Genomic DNA, 17,077 nt, shown 5'->3' on the forward strand with positions numbered 1-17,077 from the left:
TAATACGTCCCCTTCCTCGGGTCGAGTTAAAACTAGGCCGGTACCTAAGTATCTTTTCAGCTCGTCGAAGGCGAGCTGACATTTTGCAGTCCATTTGAAGTCTTTGTTCTTTTTATGGCTTTAAAAAGGGTAGGCAGTGATCTGCCGACTTGGACATGAAGTGGCTCAGGGTGGCTGTCTGACCAGTCAGCCTCTGAACCTCTTTTATTTTGCGGGGTGGTTTCATATCTGGGATGGATTTTATTTTATCCGGGTTGGCTTCGATGCCACGTCGGTTGACTATATAGCCTAGGAATTTTCCCGAGGTGACTCCGAAGACGCACTTGTTTGGATTTAACTTCATGTTATATTTTTGCAATATTTGAAAAACACTTTTTAAACTATAGCGTTACTAGGAAGGTGTGCTTGAACTGCACGATGTTTGGCCACGTGCTGGCTTCTACAGGTACTATGACTCGCCAAGAGGTCTGACCTCCTTGCCGTTGAACCCTACTAAAGGGGTGTCTGCCGGTTTCAAGTCGCCTTGCTGTAGATGTAATTTGTCGAACGTCTCTTTGAAGAGTATGTTGACCGAGCTGCCCGATTCTACTAGTATCCGCTTTACTTCAAAGTCATTGATCTATAGCGTTACTAGCAGGGCATTGTCGTGAGGATACTAGATCCCATGCGCATCATCTTTAATGAAGTATATCGGTCCTTCAAGCCAAGGTCGTTTTGGCGGGTTTTCTTCTTCATTTTCTAGCTCGCGCACCGAGGTTCTCCCGACTGCCGAGGTACACCCCGCGATAATGGACCCTCCGGTAATCATGTTAATTACCCTGTGGATCGATTTCTCTTCTGGCAATTATCGTAGCGGTTGCTCGTTTTGCCTGCTGGCCTCTAGGGCATTCCTCTGATCTCCCTGTCGGTCTGCCTGCTGATCTATTTGTCTTCTTTCTTCGCGCAAGATGAAATTCTTTAGGTATCCTCGTCGGATGAATTCCTCGATCTCATCGCGAAGGTTCCTGCAGTTCTCTGTACTGTGCCTATGATCTCGATGAAAGTTGCAATAAACGTTCGGGTTTCTTGCTGCTGGGACTCCTCTTAACCTGGGAGGTCATTTGACAAAGGAGGAATCCTTAGTGGCCATTAGGATCTCTCATCTTTTAGCATTCAGGGGTGTGTAGTTCGTTCTCTCCACAGGAGGGGTCCTAGAGTGTCGACTTGATTTACGAGATCGTGAAGGGAACCGACTTCTGGAGTTGTTTCTTCCCCTGGTTGGGGACTTGCTTTTCTTCCTCTTCTGTCCACCACTGCTCGTTCCTTCACTTTCTCTCTTCCTCTTCTCCGAGGGTGGGTTGTTGACCTTCTGATTAATCTCCTCCTCGGTGCCAATGAACTAGTCTACGAGATTTAGGAACTCGGTAATGTCCTTCAGTTTGTTTTCTACAACATGCCATTTGAACTCCCTATGGGTAATTCCCTTCTTGGCTGCAGTGAGCCTCACTGTCGGGCCGAGATCTGGTATCTGCAGGCAGGTGTCATTGAAGCATTTGATGTAGCTCCTGATCGATTCTCCTTCCCTCTGAACCACATTGAGAAGGCTTTCCTGGGACTTCGGGCACTTTTTGCTGGTGATGAAATGTACAGTGAACAAGTTAGTGAACTACGACCAGCTTTTGATCGATCCCAGCGCGAGGTTCCGATACCAAGTTCGAACTACCCCTTTAAAAGTAGTAGAGAAGGCTACACACATGCAAGACTCATCAGCCCCAGCTAGGTGCATCTGGGACTGGAAAGAGTCCACATGGTCGTTAGGATCGAAGGACTTGTCGTACTTGTCTAACGGGGGCATCCTGAAGTCTTTTGGCATCGGGGCCGCCAAGAGCTTGGGAGATAGGGGAGACGACCTGCAAAGTAGTGGAGGAGCAGCCTTTGTAGCCACCGAGCTCACTTCTTCCTTCCCTTTGGTTTGCCCTTCTCGTTGGCTTGGCTTTGCTAGCAGGTTGTTCTGAGCCGAGGTATGGTGTGTCTTGCAACATCTCCGCTGTTGTTTCTTCACTAGCTCGGCGTTCGTGCGTCCGACTTCAGTTCGATCTAGTACTACGGCCCTGTCGCGAGGCAGATCCTGGTTTCTCAAGGGATTCTGGGGCTGACTATCATGGGGGACGGAGAGGTCCTGTCTTGAGTTCGCACCTTGAACCCCAAACTGGTTATCTGCTCGCGAACCATTGTTCTCTTGCTGTAAGTGCTGAGGTGGATTCAGTTGACTATCCCCAGACCTATTCTTGAGATTTCCTTGCGAGGCCAGTGGAGTGTGTTGATTGTCTCTCCTCCCTCGGGGTGAGACTTGACTCCTGAGAGGAATCAGTGCTTGTGAGGTCTCTTCGCCTCGATGGGGGGATCGGTTAATGTTCTGGTTAACTCCGAGACGATTTGGGTTTTGACCATGATGGGGCCCTGGGTGCCGAGGCGGAACTGGCTGTTGGTTTGGCTGCAGTGGAGAGACCTGGTGTTGATATTGCTAGTAGAGGTAATAATGTTGGTACTACTGAAACTGTTGCATTTGGATCTGAATGGCCCGGACGCACTGAACGAGGTCATGGAACTGGGAACCCCCCACTCCGGGAGGAACCACGGAGGGCTCAGAGAAAGTTGCGCCTACCATCGGGGGAAGTGGGGTGCTCACCTGTGCGGTGCTCGGTAGTGCAGTTAATGATGGGACTCCAGATGTTGTGAGCAGAATGGTGAACTGTCCGATGCACACCGTAGGAGCTTGGGGAAAGGTTGGCTGCTGGGCTTGCCCCCCGGTGGTGTTCATCTCGACGCTTTTCCCGGTGTGGCTAGAGGATGCCATTGAATTTGAAGTTGCAAAGTGGTAGGAATTACCTTTCGGTCGAATTCCCACAGACGGCGCCAATTGATGGTGCGCGATTTGACTACTCCTAGTTGGAGGACGATCTGGACTCCAGGTGGACGGCGAGCTGGATTGGTCTACAAAACAATCTATCAAAGAACCCGGGGTGGCTAACCCGGCGAGGTCGCTCCGATGCTTAAGTTAGTATGCTGTAAATGTGAGTTGAGTGCTAGAGAGTAGAGTAATCACACATACCTTTGCCTTGAGGTTCCCGTCTTTATATACTGGAGTAGTCGTGGGTATCACGAAAGAGCTCCGGGATCTCTGGGGTGTGGAGATAGGGTTCATTCCACTTTCGAAGGAGCAGTACATAGATAAGGCTTATTGTTTCACTTCCGACTCTGGCGGGGCCGGGATGAGTCCTCATCGTGATCTCAGAAAGGTCAGGATCTGTTAGCTCATTGTGATCTCGAAAAAGTCGGGATTTGTTAGCTCATCGTGATCTCGAGTAACTTGGGATCCATTGGAGAGACATCTGAAGTCGGTTACGTGGCGACTCGAGTTGTTAGCCCCGAGCTGATACTTCGATTCTTTAGTTTCGAACTGGATTGGATACCGAGGTGCCTCGATGCCGAGGTGAGTTTTGGGCCGAGGTGGCTGAATACTCGACCTCAAATGTTGTGAACTAGGTTTGCCAGGCTGAGCTGTCATCCCTTAATTAGGTCGCGTCCACGTGTCCCCTTCTCGCTAGGTCGGGCCAAATCACCCTTCATCAAGAAGAAAGAAAAACTCGAACAGGTGCTTTAGTGAAGACAGGAGAAGCACACCTTAAACTTGAACGATGGAGGCGATTTGATGTTGAGACATGATCTCAATGGAGAAGTATGGAAGCTTTCGAACTGGGTCACGTCCGCTCGGAGATGGGAGAGACGAGAGGAAACCCCCGAGCATGTTCTTTTGAAGGAGTCTCCTCGCTCAAGTCGATGAAGAAGAAGAACTGATATCTACAGATGGGAGAGGCTGTCGAACAGAGTTTCGATGGAGACCAGACGAAACCTTCGAACAAAAAATTCTTTCTCCTCACCCTCTATGAAGCTTAAATGATGAGGTCCGATTCAGTGTTGCATGTCTTCAGGGAAAATAATATGCCAGTCGATGCTGGGCTCTGTAAAACCAGCCTTACGCATTGCCCTCCACTCTAAGAATCACGAGGCCCAAGCCTTCTCTCAACCCCTTGACTCAACTCCCCACTTGGAATGGGCAGGCTAGCAAGAAGCCACCACCAGAACTTACCCATCAGAGCTGAGCCCACATTCGGCCATCTTGATGCCCCCACTTGGGTGATAAGCTCACGCTACCGAAATGGCATTGGTTCCAAACACTGGCTGGAAGATTTAAGTTTCCCACATATTGACCCAAATGTCAATATAGCAGCATGTTTTGCTTTGCTACTGAAGCTTTAGCAGGATATACCATAAGGTATTTGGTAAGGGGAAATGGCAGGAGTACTGGAAGCTATATCATCATCATGGGCCAAAAATGGAGAATGATATAGTTTTGTTTGGTTTTAGTGTTTTTTTTTTTTTAATTTTCTTGAATGAATTGTAGATTACTATCCTGTACTCTGGGACAGTGACACTTAGCCACCAAACTTCCTTGAACTTTCAGATTTCAACACTTTGCCATCTTCCTGTTAACTGAATTGACAGAAATGGGTTAAGGTAAAATGCAATTTCTCTTTCTTGCCCATTTTGAATGAGAAAGAAGAAAGAAACATAAATAAAGGATTTATACAAATATGTAAGAGAAAGGGAAAAATGACCCACAGATCAAGGAAAGAGTAATTTGGAGATGTAAAAATATTTAACAATCACATTACAGTTACATATTAAAATTAATGGATAGAATGCTAATGAAAGGGATGAAGTGTTGGAACCTAAAAGTTCAGGGGTCTTTATCTCAAATGAAAGTTTGCGGAGGGTGACTAGTGTCACTGCCCTTCCCACTCTGTTCTCACTTCACTAAAGTATAGGGTGGTAATATATAATTTGAGTTGAGATCTCCTGCCCACAAGAACCTTATCCACGCCTCACTACAGCTGTACATTGAGAACATCTTTGGTATTTGCATGTTATCATTCATGGGGAGATTGGGTAGGAGATTTGAATTTATGTAACCCTTTTCTTGAGAAAAAAAGGTTTATCAAATGCGTTTTCAGTTTTCATACTTCTGACTTGTGAAAAATACCTTTTGATACAAAGGTTCTCACAATGAGAAGGTGCTAATGGCTGGATGTAAATTAATGGTTCAACATATTGGGACCCAAAACAGTATTGCTTCCCAATAAAGAAAACCTTTTGTTTTTTGGTCAAAAAAATAAAGAAATCCTATTTGTGACAATTGGGCCATCTAATCTGATTGGGGGGGACCGATCTACCATTTTGGGCCTATTTTAATTAACTGTTTGGATTGCTTCAATCTAATTGAGGGACCGATCTACCATTTGGGACTATTTTAAACAACTACTTGGATTGATTCAATGTTCTTGCCAGCTTTTAAGCATACCTCCCCTCACCTGTTTTAAATAACTGTTTGGCAGACTCTGAAAGACAAAAAATACAGCTTGGTCAGTCACTCAGTCTGCTCTTAATTGCTATGGGCATATGTGTCATTGAATTTATGTTAAAACTTCATTGTTGCTCCAATTTTACTTAACCTCAAATTAAATAATACCAAAATACCCACCATGATTTACCTTTTGGAACAAGGTCTTACCAAATATGTCCACTTCACCCAAGTGACTGCTTTCTTCTGATCAAGTAAAAAAAAGTGTCCCAACCATGATTTTTGACTATTATAGATTTTTCTGGTGGATCTAAGGTTTGCCTTCTCCAATCATGATGTATTTGTTTTGTTGTTGCAAAGAGTAAATCTCAATCTCAATCTCATCAAATGGCTTCCTACTAATTTAAAAAGAAAAAAAAAAGATCTCATCAAATGACTGTCAAATAGCATCCTTTTATCTGTACCTCCAGCTGTAATCTTTAGACATGTCACATGTGTTGTAGATTTTATATTTAAAAAATAAAAAATTTAATAAAACTTTTATGGTCCTCTTCAAGCACCAACAGGAGGAGAAACTTCATATACTTGACCTGATTATGAAACCTTTTACCACCCTAAGGATGTGTTTTGGTTTATTGGTTTGATAACAAATATGATTCCCTCAACTTTCTATTTCTCTCCTATTTTCCATCAAGCCAAACATAGCCTAATATGTTATGGGGGTGGCCAGGGTAAACATATGGAAGCAAAATGTGATAACACAAATAATTTCCCATAGAAAATGAGCTTTTCTTTTAGGCAAGAAATAAACAGTTAAAAGTATTTGTTTCAAACATCCAGTAATATGTAGTACAGTGGTTAGGTGCCTTAAGAGTTCTGGTTCTGGATGAAGAGAGGTGCTGTAACTCTATAAAGCCTTTTTTAGCAGCACAGGAAAGGCTATACTTCCTTCTGGTTGTTTAGGTAATCTTCAAACTATAAACACATGCCATTTTGGCAAAGAAATTCCATTTTAATAAAAGAATGCAGCAATGCACAACTCTAATGGGTTGTGTTACATTTTGATAATCAAGTTTTTGCAAACTGGGAATTGAGTAGTAATAAATTTAGAGGGTGCCCTATTAAACAGTATGCATTACCCTCAAGAAGAATAGTTTTCTTCAGAATAGGACCAGTGGCACCATATTTACTGCTTCAAAAAGCTAGGTATATATGGTAAACGTTTGCACAAAGCGTCCACTCAGAGGCTCAGACCTACATTTTCATGTTTGTCAGCCTGAGATTTATTATTATTATTATACAAAACATGGTAAACTTATTCATTTTCCTTTTGAACTAAGACAGTATTATTCATTAACTCAGATAATTTATTTGACATGATACAATGAAGTAACAATACAAATTATACTCCTAAGTGATCCAAAAGAAACTTACTTAGAAATCACTCCCGAGGTAAACATAATTAAAACAATGACTTCCTCTATATTACAAAACTATAATAAAAAATAACTACTCAATTTGAAGAAGTCCCAGCTTCTGCACCAGTGGGTGAGCTAGGAACATATGGCATAAAACCTCGTCCTCCAAATACTGGTCTCATGTATCTGTCATCAAACTTCCTCCAAAAGTAGTGAACTGTTGATGTGGGGTATCTTATTAACAAGCTTAGATTACTTCTCTTTGGGGGTGGAGGAAGGTTGCTCTCATCATTTGGTTCTCCGTTTTCAAGAAATAGGAATCGTAAATCTTCTAAGCTGTGGATTTCAGATGCATCTGTATTTACAGGATGTGAGTGTCGAAACAGCAGGGCTTCAATTAGAGGCTTTGTTACCGAGCCAAACACCTGTTTAAAGCAAAACAATTTTGTTGACGGATTAAAATTTCAAAGGAGAAATGGCAGAAAGATGAAATCTTATGAGAAAATATTAAAAACAAGGGAACTATTAAAGACTATGCACTTGTCCTATTGATGTTTTAGGACCCATTTGATAACAACTGAAGTGGCTGAACTGAATAACTTATGCCTTTTCTTTTAGTAAATAAGCCATTAAGTAGGTTTTCGGATTCTATACGATTGTTTTATGTATCACTAAAAGACAAAAGAATAAGGCATTCAGTTCAACCACCTCAGCAATTATTAAACGGTCTCTTAGGCATTCTTTCAATGTGCTAGTATAGGAGGTTGGGTCACTGTTTTATATAGATACTTTAGGTAGAAGTTTGCATAGAGTTAATGCATGGAACCATCTACTTGATAAGTTCAACATAATTAAAACAGATTCCACATCCTAGTTTATGAAAGAAAAATATCAGAGTAAATGAAAGCTATCAAAGTACCAGTCAACATACCAATGTACTAAAGAGGACAACAATTATGGTAGAGGTGATCATAAGTGCATAATCTGCTGTTGCTGTTGAGCTAGAACCTGCAAACTGCAATTATATGCTCTTTTCAGGATTCATCAGAAGCCAATTATCTTAGACACCTAAGAGATATGGATATAGCTTAAAGTTTACCTCATTATAAGATAAAGCTATAGTAACTGCGCCTCTCATTAGGCCTGCCCACCAAATTATAAACTGAATTTTGAAATGATTAGAGAAAGATACAAGTGGGAAATATTTGAAAATAGTTATATGGTAGCACATTGATAACCAATACCTGTTGGCGAAGCTCAATCTTAGTAACACTTCTGCTTCTAAACAAATTTGCAATATTTGCAAGAGGGAACACAAAGGCAGCTCTTCCAACCAACACCAAAGCAAGTAGTGTTGAACTAATGCCAATTGATCTTGCTGCACTGAATTAAACACAATATCAAATTACAACCATTGTTTATTATCAACCACTAGGAATAGGATGTGATTTTGGACCCCTTCATGTGACAATGCAAGCTAAGCACTGAGTAACAAGACCACTATTGCTGTGTTCATTTTGGTAAAAAATAAGAGATAAAGAGGAAAGTTCAAGGAAAGATAAGTACTTTTGTGAAATTCATTAAGAACTTTCCCTCAACCTTCTGTTTCTCTCTTATTTTCTATCAAACCAAATATAGCCTACAGGTACAAAGTCAGAAAAATTAACTACGGTTTAAGGTTTAAACTATAGAATATTTAACATTTATTTCAATTCATTCATGAAAGATGTAAAAAGTTCATTTTTTCATATCTAATATACATATGTACATGTATTTTCTACCTGGCTTGGAACCAATTTATTTGCCTTAAAATGTAAACAGAAGACTTAGTTCTATCTTACCTTGATTTGCTTGCTTTCCATTTGTCAATGTCCAGGGCATCCATACCAACATATAGGAATATAAAAGTTTCTGCTATGAAGGAAATTGTTGCAAATGCATGCCTGAAATCATCAAATCATTAAACCTCACTGTATTTTCCAAATTATAAGATTCTTGAATAAAAAATATTTGTTCTGATAAGAAAAGAGGTAAAAGACATCGATGCAACAATTTTTCCAGCTAGGTGAAGAGGATGAGTGAAATAGGTTTCCTTAGACCTGTTTTCTGATGATCAATAGATCATTTTAAACTCATTTTCAAGTGGCAAGTGACCAAAGAAACTTGAACAATGTTCTAGGGGTATAGAATCATGGACACAAACATATCTCAACCATAATCTCTTATTTACATTGATAGAAAATAACCAAGTTAGAGTATAGCAAGAATCATGCCACACTATATATATATATATATATATGTATGTATGTATGTATGTATACTTCTAGAAGAACAAGTAAGACATAAATCTTCAAGAAACACACTCTTACTTGGTGGTTACCCTTGAGCTTTCAGTTACGTTATGCCATGTATAGTGTGACATGACAATGCCACAGAAGAAAACTGTCAAAATCCCACTAAGAGATGCAAGCTGCAGGAAAAAGAACACCGTGGTTAAAAGAACTAACAAATGGATAATACTATTTAAGTGGAGATGCAATGTCATGACCACTCCAAAAAAAAATGTTTAGTAGGATCCAGACATCTAAACTGATTAGGGAAATTAAGATTCTCATAAGAACCCCTCACAATTGTCATCATGGTTTCAGAGAGTGTAATCTGTAGAAAATCCATTTCAAAAATTCATGACACTCTCTAGATAAAGGGGAAACATCTTAGACAGTCATATATGGGAAGTATTCATAACCAACTTAAAGAAGCTATATCATAGTATATCTGTTCTCAAAAAAGTCCAAAATTTTCATGTCTAGTCTTGAGTCTACAAAGAAATTGTTCAAATCCAAAAGTTTCAATACCTCAGCCAACATGTATGACAAATAAGCCATAAGCATCATGATAGCAACTTCACGATCTGTTGAGTGCCTGAAAATGAAAGGTAAATGTTTGTAGGTTAAGCCAAGTCTTACATGAATGTTATTTGAGTTGGATTTTAGCAACCATCATTCCTTAAGCTCTATATGTAACAATGTTCAAATTTGAACTATTAGAGTGGAGAACTTTAAGGGAAGTAATTTATGCTTCATGATTATTTTATTGGTTGATTCTTAGATCATTTAGATCCTTATTTTATTCTAACTTTGTTAGGAACGTGCCTAACTAAGGGCTTCTTCGAGGGAGCCAACCTCCAATTGATAAGAGAGAGATAGAAAGGAGAGATAATTGATTTGAAATTCTTTGATGCATCCCCATCTCTTCTTGATTGTATTTATTCTGTTTTCATTCTGATGGTTACAACTGATTACAATACTTACTTTTGTTCTGTTACAACAAATTGTTCAACTTGCATTTCGGTTATGCTGACATGGCCTCTTTGTATATACTTGACTAACAACCTTCGGTTGTATAGAGCTCTCAACAAACTTCTTCCACTTTTTTTTGCAATTTCCTTTGTAATACTAATTTATACATATATTTATAACTTATCCCTCTTATCAATGATTTAGCTAGATTCAAAATTCTTTTTTATCACTGAAAACTTCTTTGTAGGTAGACAATTTCATAATTAATAATTACGGTCATGATAAGTTTTTTTATCAGAAAACAGAACTTCATTCATTCATTAATAGAAAAGAAAGATTACAACCAAAAGTTGTGAAAACACTGTCCAACCCAAAACAAAACACACCCACCCGGCTGAATTACAGCCTATATTACAATTGATCCCAATATATATGCTGTCTTTGAACTCCTTGTTTTGCTAATCCATCTTCTAAACTATTAGCAGATCTCCAAATCCACTTGATTTGAATTGTGATATCTCTTGAAAGTCATTTGAAGCGCCTGAATTCATTCCTAAGCTTCCAGATCACCCTTCACCTTCCTTTAGCCACCCCGCTAGCAGCTTAGAATCACCTTCAAGAATCAAGCTTGCAATTCTCATATCTCTAGCCATCTTAACCCAAAACACTGCAGCAAAGATTTCTGCACTTACAGAATCACCTTGCTCAATTGGGCCTGAAAACAAGGCACTATAATGCCACCCTCATCTCTTATCACCCCTCCAGTTCCTGTGGGTCTGGATTGCCCAGACTACTCCCATCAAAGTTCAATTTTAACCACCCGCTCATTGGGGGAGACCACACCTCAAGGGGTTTTTGTTTCCTAGAGGAGGATCCAGAGGATGCCCCCCAACTACTGAAGAAATCTTCCACCTTAAAGTTGGCAGACAACTTCAATGCCTTTATCCAAAAAGCCCAGTCAAGATAAATTTTTGTGAAAAGGAAAAAAATCTCTCTTTTTGATTCTTTTGAATGGAAAGCTGAAGCATATGGAACAGATAGGCTTAGTCTCTTCCACTTATTTTTCACCGTTTTATTTTATATTCTTTTGTAATTTCGAGTGATTAAATGTTATGGTCTTTTAGTATTAAGATAATATCAACAGGGTTTTCTTCTTAAGGAATTTTCTTTATGCTGTGTTACTTATTGGAGCATTATAACCTAATAAAATATACAGTAGAAATCACTATTTGCTGATTCAATCAAGCTTCTTGTGAGAGAAAGAGGGGGAAGGTGAAGGTTTCAGCAGTAGAGAAGGAAGGAGAAGAAGAAAAGAGTAGGAAGTCAACTAGAATTATGAGAAAGTTAACCCTAGCCGCCTACCTCTCATTATATTTATAATTAACTTAAAGATGAGATATTACAAGGATGCCCTTAGTAGGGCGGCTACTAAAACTGAACAGTCACAACTTTAAAAAATATAAACTAATGGGCCTAGGCCCAACAACTTCCTAACTAAATAAAAACAAACTAAAATAAAACCGGGCCACTCAACACTCCCCCTCAAGTTGGGAGTAAATGTCACACATTCCCAACTTGCGTAGATCATGCTCCAGCTTGTTCTTTGCAACACCTTTTGTGAGAACATTGGCGAGCTACAGATCAGAAGCAATGTATGGAAGACAAACTTCTCCAGAAGTTACCCTTTCTCTGATAAAATGTTTATCCACTTCAATGTGCTTAGTCCGGTCATGCTGGACTGGGTTATGGGCAATATTAATTGTTGCCTGGTTATCACAGTATAGCATCATGGGTTCTTCTGCCTGTACACCAATTTCTTCTAACAGAGAGCAGATCCAGAGAAGTCCTAAAACTCCATGTGCCATGGCCCTATATTCGGCTTCAACACTTGATCTTGCCACCACTATTTGTTTCTTACTCTTCCATGAGACTAGATTACCCCCAACTAGGGTGCACACTCCTGAAGTTGATTTCCTGTCATCAAGGCATCCTGCCCAATCTGCATCTATATAAGCCTCTAGTTTCAACTGTCCATGATCAGTGAATATGCCTCTGCCCGGGTGTCCCTTCAGATAAGCAAGAATCCTGTCAACTGCCTCCCAATGCTGGACTCGTGGAGCATGCATGTATTGTCATACACCAGGCAGGACTTGAACCGCGCCTTACAAAAAACTCCAAGGAACCCTAAAAAATTAGGGCGCCACTTCCTAGGTAAAAAATGAAGAGTCCAACAAAAACAGGACTCTTCCCCTTTCTCCAGTTTTTCCTGATTCTGATGAGAAACCCTAGACCAACTACAAGGCACACAGATCCATCAAGAAAATCCAAAAACTGGGCTTACCTGAGAGCTTCGATCAGCCTCTTAAATCACCATGCAGTCGGCCAATCTAGGGCTGCATGAGAGAACAACTTCAAGAACCTTCGGCCTGCTCTAATACCAAGTAGAAATCACTATTTGCTGATTCAGTCAAGCTTCTTGTGAGAGAAAGAGGGGGAAGGTGAAGATTTCAGCAGTAGAGAAGGAAGGAGAAGAAGAAAAGAGTAGGAGGTCAACTAGAATTATGAGAAAGTTAACCCTAGCTGCCTACCTCTCATTATATTTATAATTAACTTAAAGATGAGATATTACAAGGATGCCCTTAGTAGGGCGGCTACTAAAACTAAACAGTCACAACTTAAAAAAATATAAACTAATGGGCCTAGGCCCAACAACTTCCTAACTAAATAAAAACAAACTAAAATAAAACCGGGCCACTCAACATATACCAAACATCCCTCTTATAATATATGGTAAAAATAACATATAATGGGAATAATGCTATTTTTTTGAATAAGGTGAAATATTATATTATATTAGTATGTAAAAAGTAGGTATATCAATCCATGTACATTGAGATACTATGCAATGGGAATATACAAACAAGAAACAAAGGAAAAGTCATCCAAAAAAGAATTAAACCTAAAAATGATGGATCCATACTTGTATGGGAGGACTGAGGAGAACCAAGTTAGGAGGAAGATGGTGAATTTTCCATCAGTTTCTAGAATGCAAAATTTGCATCACCAATGAGTGTAAATTTTGCATTAGGTAGGAGTACACATCATGGTTACAAACAAACATATGCAAATCTGAATCAGGTGAAAAATTTGTATCCAGCTCAGATTTGCACTGCAAACAAACAGAACCTTATACACATCCTCAAGAAAACCATCTGCTTTTCCCTAAAAGACAATCAAGGTTTCCATCAGACAAGTCGTTCAAACACTTCCAATTTAGTGTTGTAAGAAATATTGAGAGGAACAGGACACTCATTCATTGGGTATCATGGGGATCAACTAGATAAAAAATCAGCTGAGACATGATAGCAACTGTTGCATTTAATTACTCATATACACAGTGCAACAAAGAACTATAACAACTCCTAGAAATCTCAGGAAGTAATGAATAAGTGAGATGCATAACAGTTATCCGATCATTTATTTTTTTGATGAATTATCCGATCGTTTATTAAAAAACAATTATCTGATCATGCTTATTTTTGGTGTGGAGGGACGCTCTCCCTGGTGGGTCCTATCTGATGGCGGGTCTTAATTGTCTCAATAACATGTGGAAAGATACAGGATCTCTAAACTGCAACTAAAGATCATGTAGCTCCAGACCCAAGGCACTCCTAAGAAAATTAAGGGGTAAGGGCTATGGTAAAAATGTGATATATGGTCAAGACAGTATACATATCATTGATCCAAAAATTTGTTTATCAAACAGAAAACACTTTTCCAAAATATATAGGAAGCATATGAGGTAGAACTCAAGTTATTCCTTTGTTATGCAGACATCTATAAACATTAACAAATAGAGTGAATATGGCAAATTAACTCCAGAATCATAATATATTATGAAGAAAAAAAGTTCCCTCATACCTTCCAAAATATAGTGTCTTTATGACATAGGCACTGACAAGACCTACCTGTTGCCACAGACTGCCTGGTTAGATATCAGTCTAATAAGATATCACAAAAAACAGCTAATTATATCTTAAAATTTGTGGCAGTAGAGTTAATTCAAGAGTTAAAACTTAAATCAATAGGCTCAATGAGTTCACTTGGGTGATTGAATTTTGATAAGTTAAGGTTTTCTGAAATTCAGTTAGAATTTATTCATCAACGATCAGTAGTATGAGATAAATCTTCAAAGCTCACAAAAAAATAAATGGGCAAAGTACGCTGATTTTTAATTCATGAATGCAGAAAAAAAAAAGATGAAACGTTATGAGTTGGAAAGAGGCTAGAAGTCTTCTTTAAAATTACGGAATTGAAATATGCTAAGACTTCATTGCAGTAGTTCTGAGAAATTCCATTCATTTTAAAGCAAGGGATGTAAGTAATGCAGAAAAAATCTTTGAAGAAACGAGAAACCTAGCATTTGTCTATTCATATATGGATCTCTCTTGGATAATCTGATTAGACTCGAGGTGGTTAAAACAAATTTCTGAACCATGCTTGTAGCTATCTAAACTATAGTAACTTAAAACCAAAGAAATAAAAACTTACTGTGATACCAAGAATGGTACTTGTAAAGAAGAGGTACAGAAAGGTTCCCAACAATTTCAAGGCTATGAGAACATCAATGTTGCTGAAATCAAGAGTTTGGACTGCATTAAAAAGTACAATAGAGGTGGCATCGTTCACTACTCCTTCCCCAAATACGAGACTGTAAAGTAAGGGGGTTTCATCTTGATTGAGCACCTTATACATGAGAAAAAGATGAGATAACATGTATCAGTAATTGTGTAAAACTGGTCATGCTTTAGATTTATGTATTGTTAGAGGTACCTGCAATGTGCAAACTGAATCCGTGGCTGACAAGATAGCACCAACAGCTGCAAGTTTACCAAACTCTTGTGCTCAATAAACAAATAACATTGGAAAGTGGAAGGAAAATATTTGAGCTCAACAGGATTTTTACCTAGATAATCTTGAAGTTTCAAGGATGACACACCAATCCTTTTAAACAGCAAAAAGGCACCTGTGAAGTTTCCAAGGAAAACCTCAGTGTCTGTAAGACACCATGAACAGAACAGTAAAAACAAAAAACAGTGGTGGTGTTTTAATTTAGAATGCATGTTTGTTGAGATTAAGTCTGTAATTGCAATCTGTTTATGATCAAATATTTTGAAACCGATCATATGACAGTTCAAATTGCAAAATGTTATAGGCTCTTGGAGAAGAAGGGGGATGAAATCTTAAGCACCTATTGGATAAAAAAAATTCAACTCCAACCTAAATTCCCAAATTACCAGCATAATAAGCATGGAAATATGGAACTCACCAAGTGAAATAATGCAGAAAGATATTAGAGTGCCCAGGGCTCCAAACAACAGTATAATTGAGAAGTTGCGAAAAAATTGTTTCTTCTTGACCTGGAAACTAGAAAAGAAAACACTTGGATATTCAAGAAGTGAAGAACAAAAATGTAAACAATAATTTGTTTGAACAAAAATGACGGTCTGGTAGCAATGAACAGATTATAAAAAAGCCACCTTCCTGTTGAATTCATTCAAATTCAAGAAAATGCATAAGAACTAGGGAATTGAAATAATCCGAAACACTTCTCTGCAAACTTGAGATTGAGGTGCATCCCAACTTATTCAAGGAGCACAAGAGAGTACAGGAACTCAGATCATAATCAAAATCTTACCCAGCATTGAAAATGATCGGGGGAAGCAGATAAATGAAGAACAATTCCTCACTGAAAGAAAGTATGTGCGAGTTCTTGCCTTTGGTCACTAACAATACAACAACTCCAGAGCACAAGCCCTAAAATGGCACATAACACCCGTCATATATGAAGAAAAACAGCACAACATCATTAGAACCAAAGGCTGGAATCCAAAATGGCAACGAACCAGAAGAAGGGCAGTGAAGGATTCGTTAGCCCATCTATTCTCTTCCAGGAGATGACCGATCACAATGCATGCACACAATAAGGTGAAGAACAGAGTCAAGGCAATAACAGTAGTCCAGTTAAGGAATGAGGAGGAACCAAATTTCAGTAAGAGAGTAGGTAAAGGAACAGAAATCTCCATTCTTTACCCCGTTCTCTGAAACAAGCCTCGCATTTGTAATTTCTGACGTTTGAGAGAGGAGAGAGGATTTCTGTAGATGAAACAGAGAGAGAGAGAGAGAGAGAGAGAGCATAATAAGAGAAGTAGAGAAGACTAAAGCAGGGAGACTGATGAATTAGAAGGGTAGTTTGCCGTAGGCCGTTAGCTGGGAAGCCGGACAGAGTCGACAGAGGCTAACGTAAGTTAAGGAGACACGTGCTACTCACATGTCACATCACGTGATGATAGTGCATACTACATAGTAGTTAACCGGATACCGGACGAAGCAATACCAACGACTTGTTTCTCTTCAACGCGTTGGAGTGGATTCGGATTCTCCGTGATTCGGACTATCAGTCCCTTGCATTTCCCAAGTCCGGATTAGACTTGTTCATGGGCCGGGCCGGGCTCGATTTTGCCTAAAATCTCCAGACACGAATCCAGCCTTTATATAAAGCCGGAAGTGTATATAAAATGTTTTATTTTTAATGTATTTTTATAAATTAATATTATATTAATTTAGTAATAATTTAATAAATTAATAAAATAATTTATATTTCCTAATAGTAAATTAATATTTATTAACAATTTAAGAAATAAATATATATTATATTTATTATATATAACATAAATGTTTTTTTATTATATGTAATAGTATCGGGTCGGGCTTATTTGAGAAAGCCTGAGCCCGACCCAAAAAATGACTAGGCCTGGTATTTAAAGCCCGAGCCTGATCTTGCGGGCTTGAAATTTTGTCCAAGCCCAAAAAATAATGGGTCGGGCCAGGCTGGGCCATCGGGTTACCTGACCCATGAATAGGTCTAGTCTGGATCTCCTACCAATAAAACATGTTCC

The 17,077-nt window shown here is 39.1% G+C and overlaps 1 protein-coding gene across 1 annotated transcript; it reads right to left on the minus strand.

Annotated features, from left to right (window-relative positions):
• Positions 1-6,729: 6,729 nt before the first annotated feature.
• On the minus strand, positions 6,730-16,390 carry LOC104613039 (sodium/hydrogen exchanger 1-like). Its single transcript, XM_010280726.3, has 14 exons — positions 16,025-16,390; positions 15,817-15,935; positions 15,448-15,545; positions 15,085-15,144; positions 14,952-14,998; positions 14,670-14,864; positions 14,040-14,086; positions 9,675-9,741; positions 9,189-9,289; positions 8,661-8,762; positions 8,064-8,202; positions 7,919-7,981; positions 7,751-7,834; positions 6,730-7,244 (listed from the first exon to the last, which is right to left on the minus strand). The coding sequence occupies exons 1-14, from the start codon at positions 16,202-16,204 to the stop codon at positions 6,915-6,917; spliced, it is 1,632 nt and encodes a 543-aa protein (XP_010279028.1). The 5' UTR covers positions 16,205-16,390; the 3' UTR covers positions 6,730-6,914.
• Positions 16,391-17,077: the final 687 nt, after the last annotated feature.

Source organism: Nelumbo nucifera, chromosome 4 (assembly GCF_055504915.1).
Source record: "Nelumbo nucifera cultivar China Antique chromosome 4, China Antique-T2T, whole genome shotgun sequence".
NCBI lineage: Eukaryota > Viridiplantae > Streptophyta > Magnoliopsida > Proteales > Nelumbonaceae > Nelumbo > Nelumbo nucifera.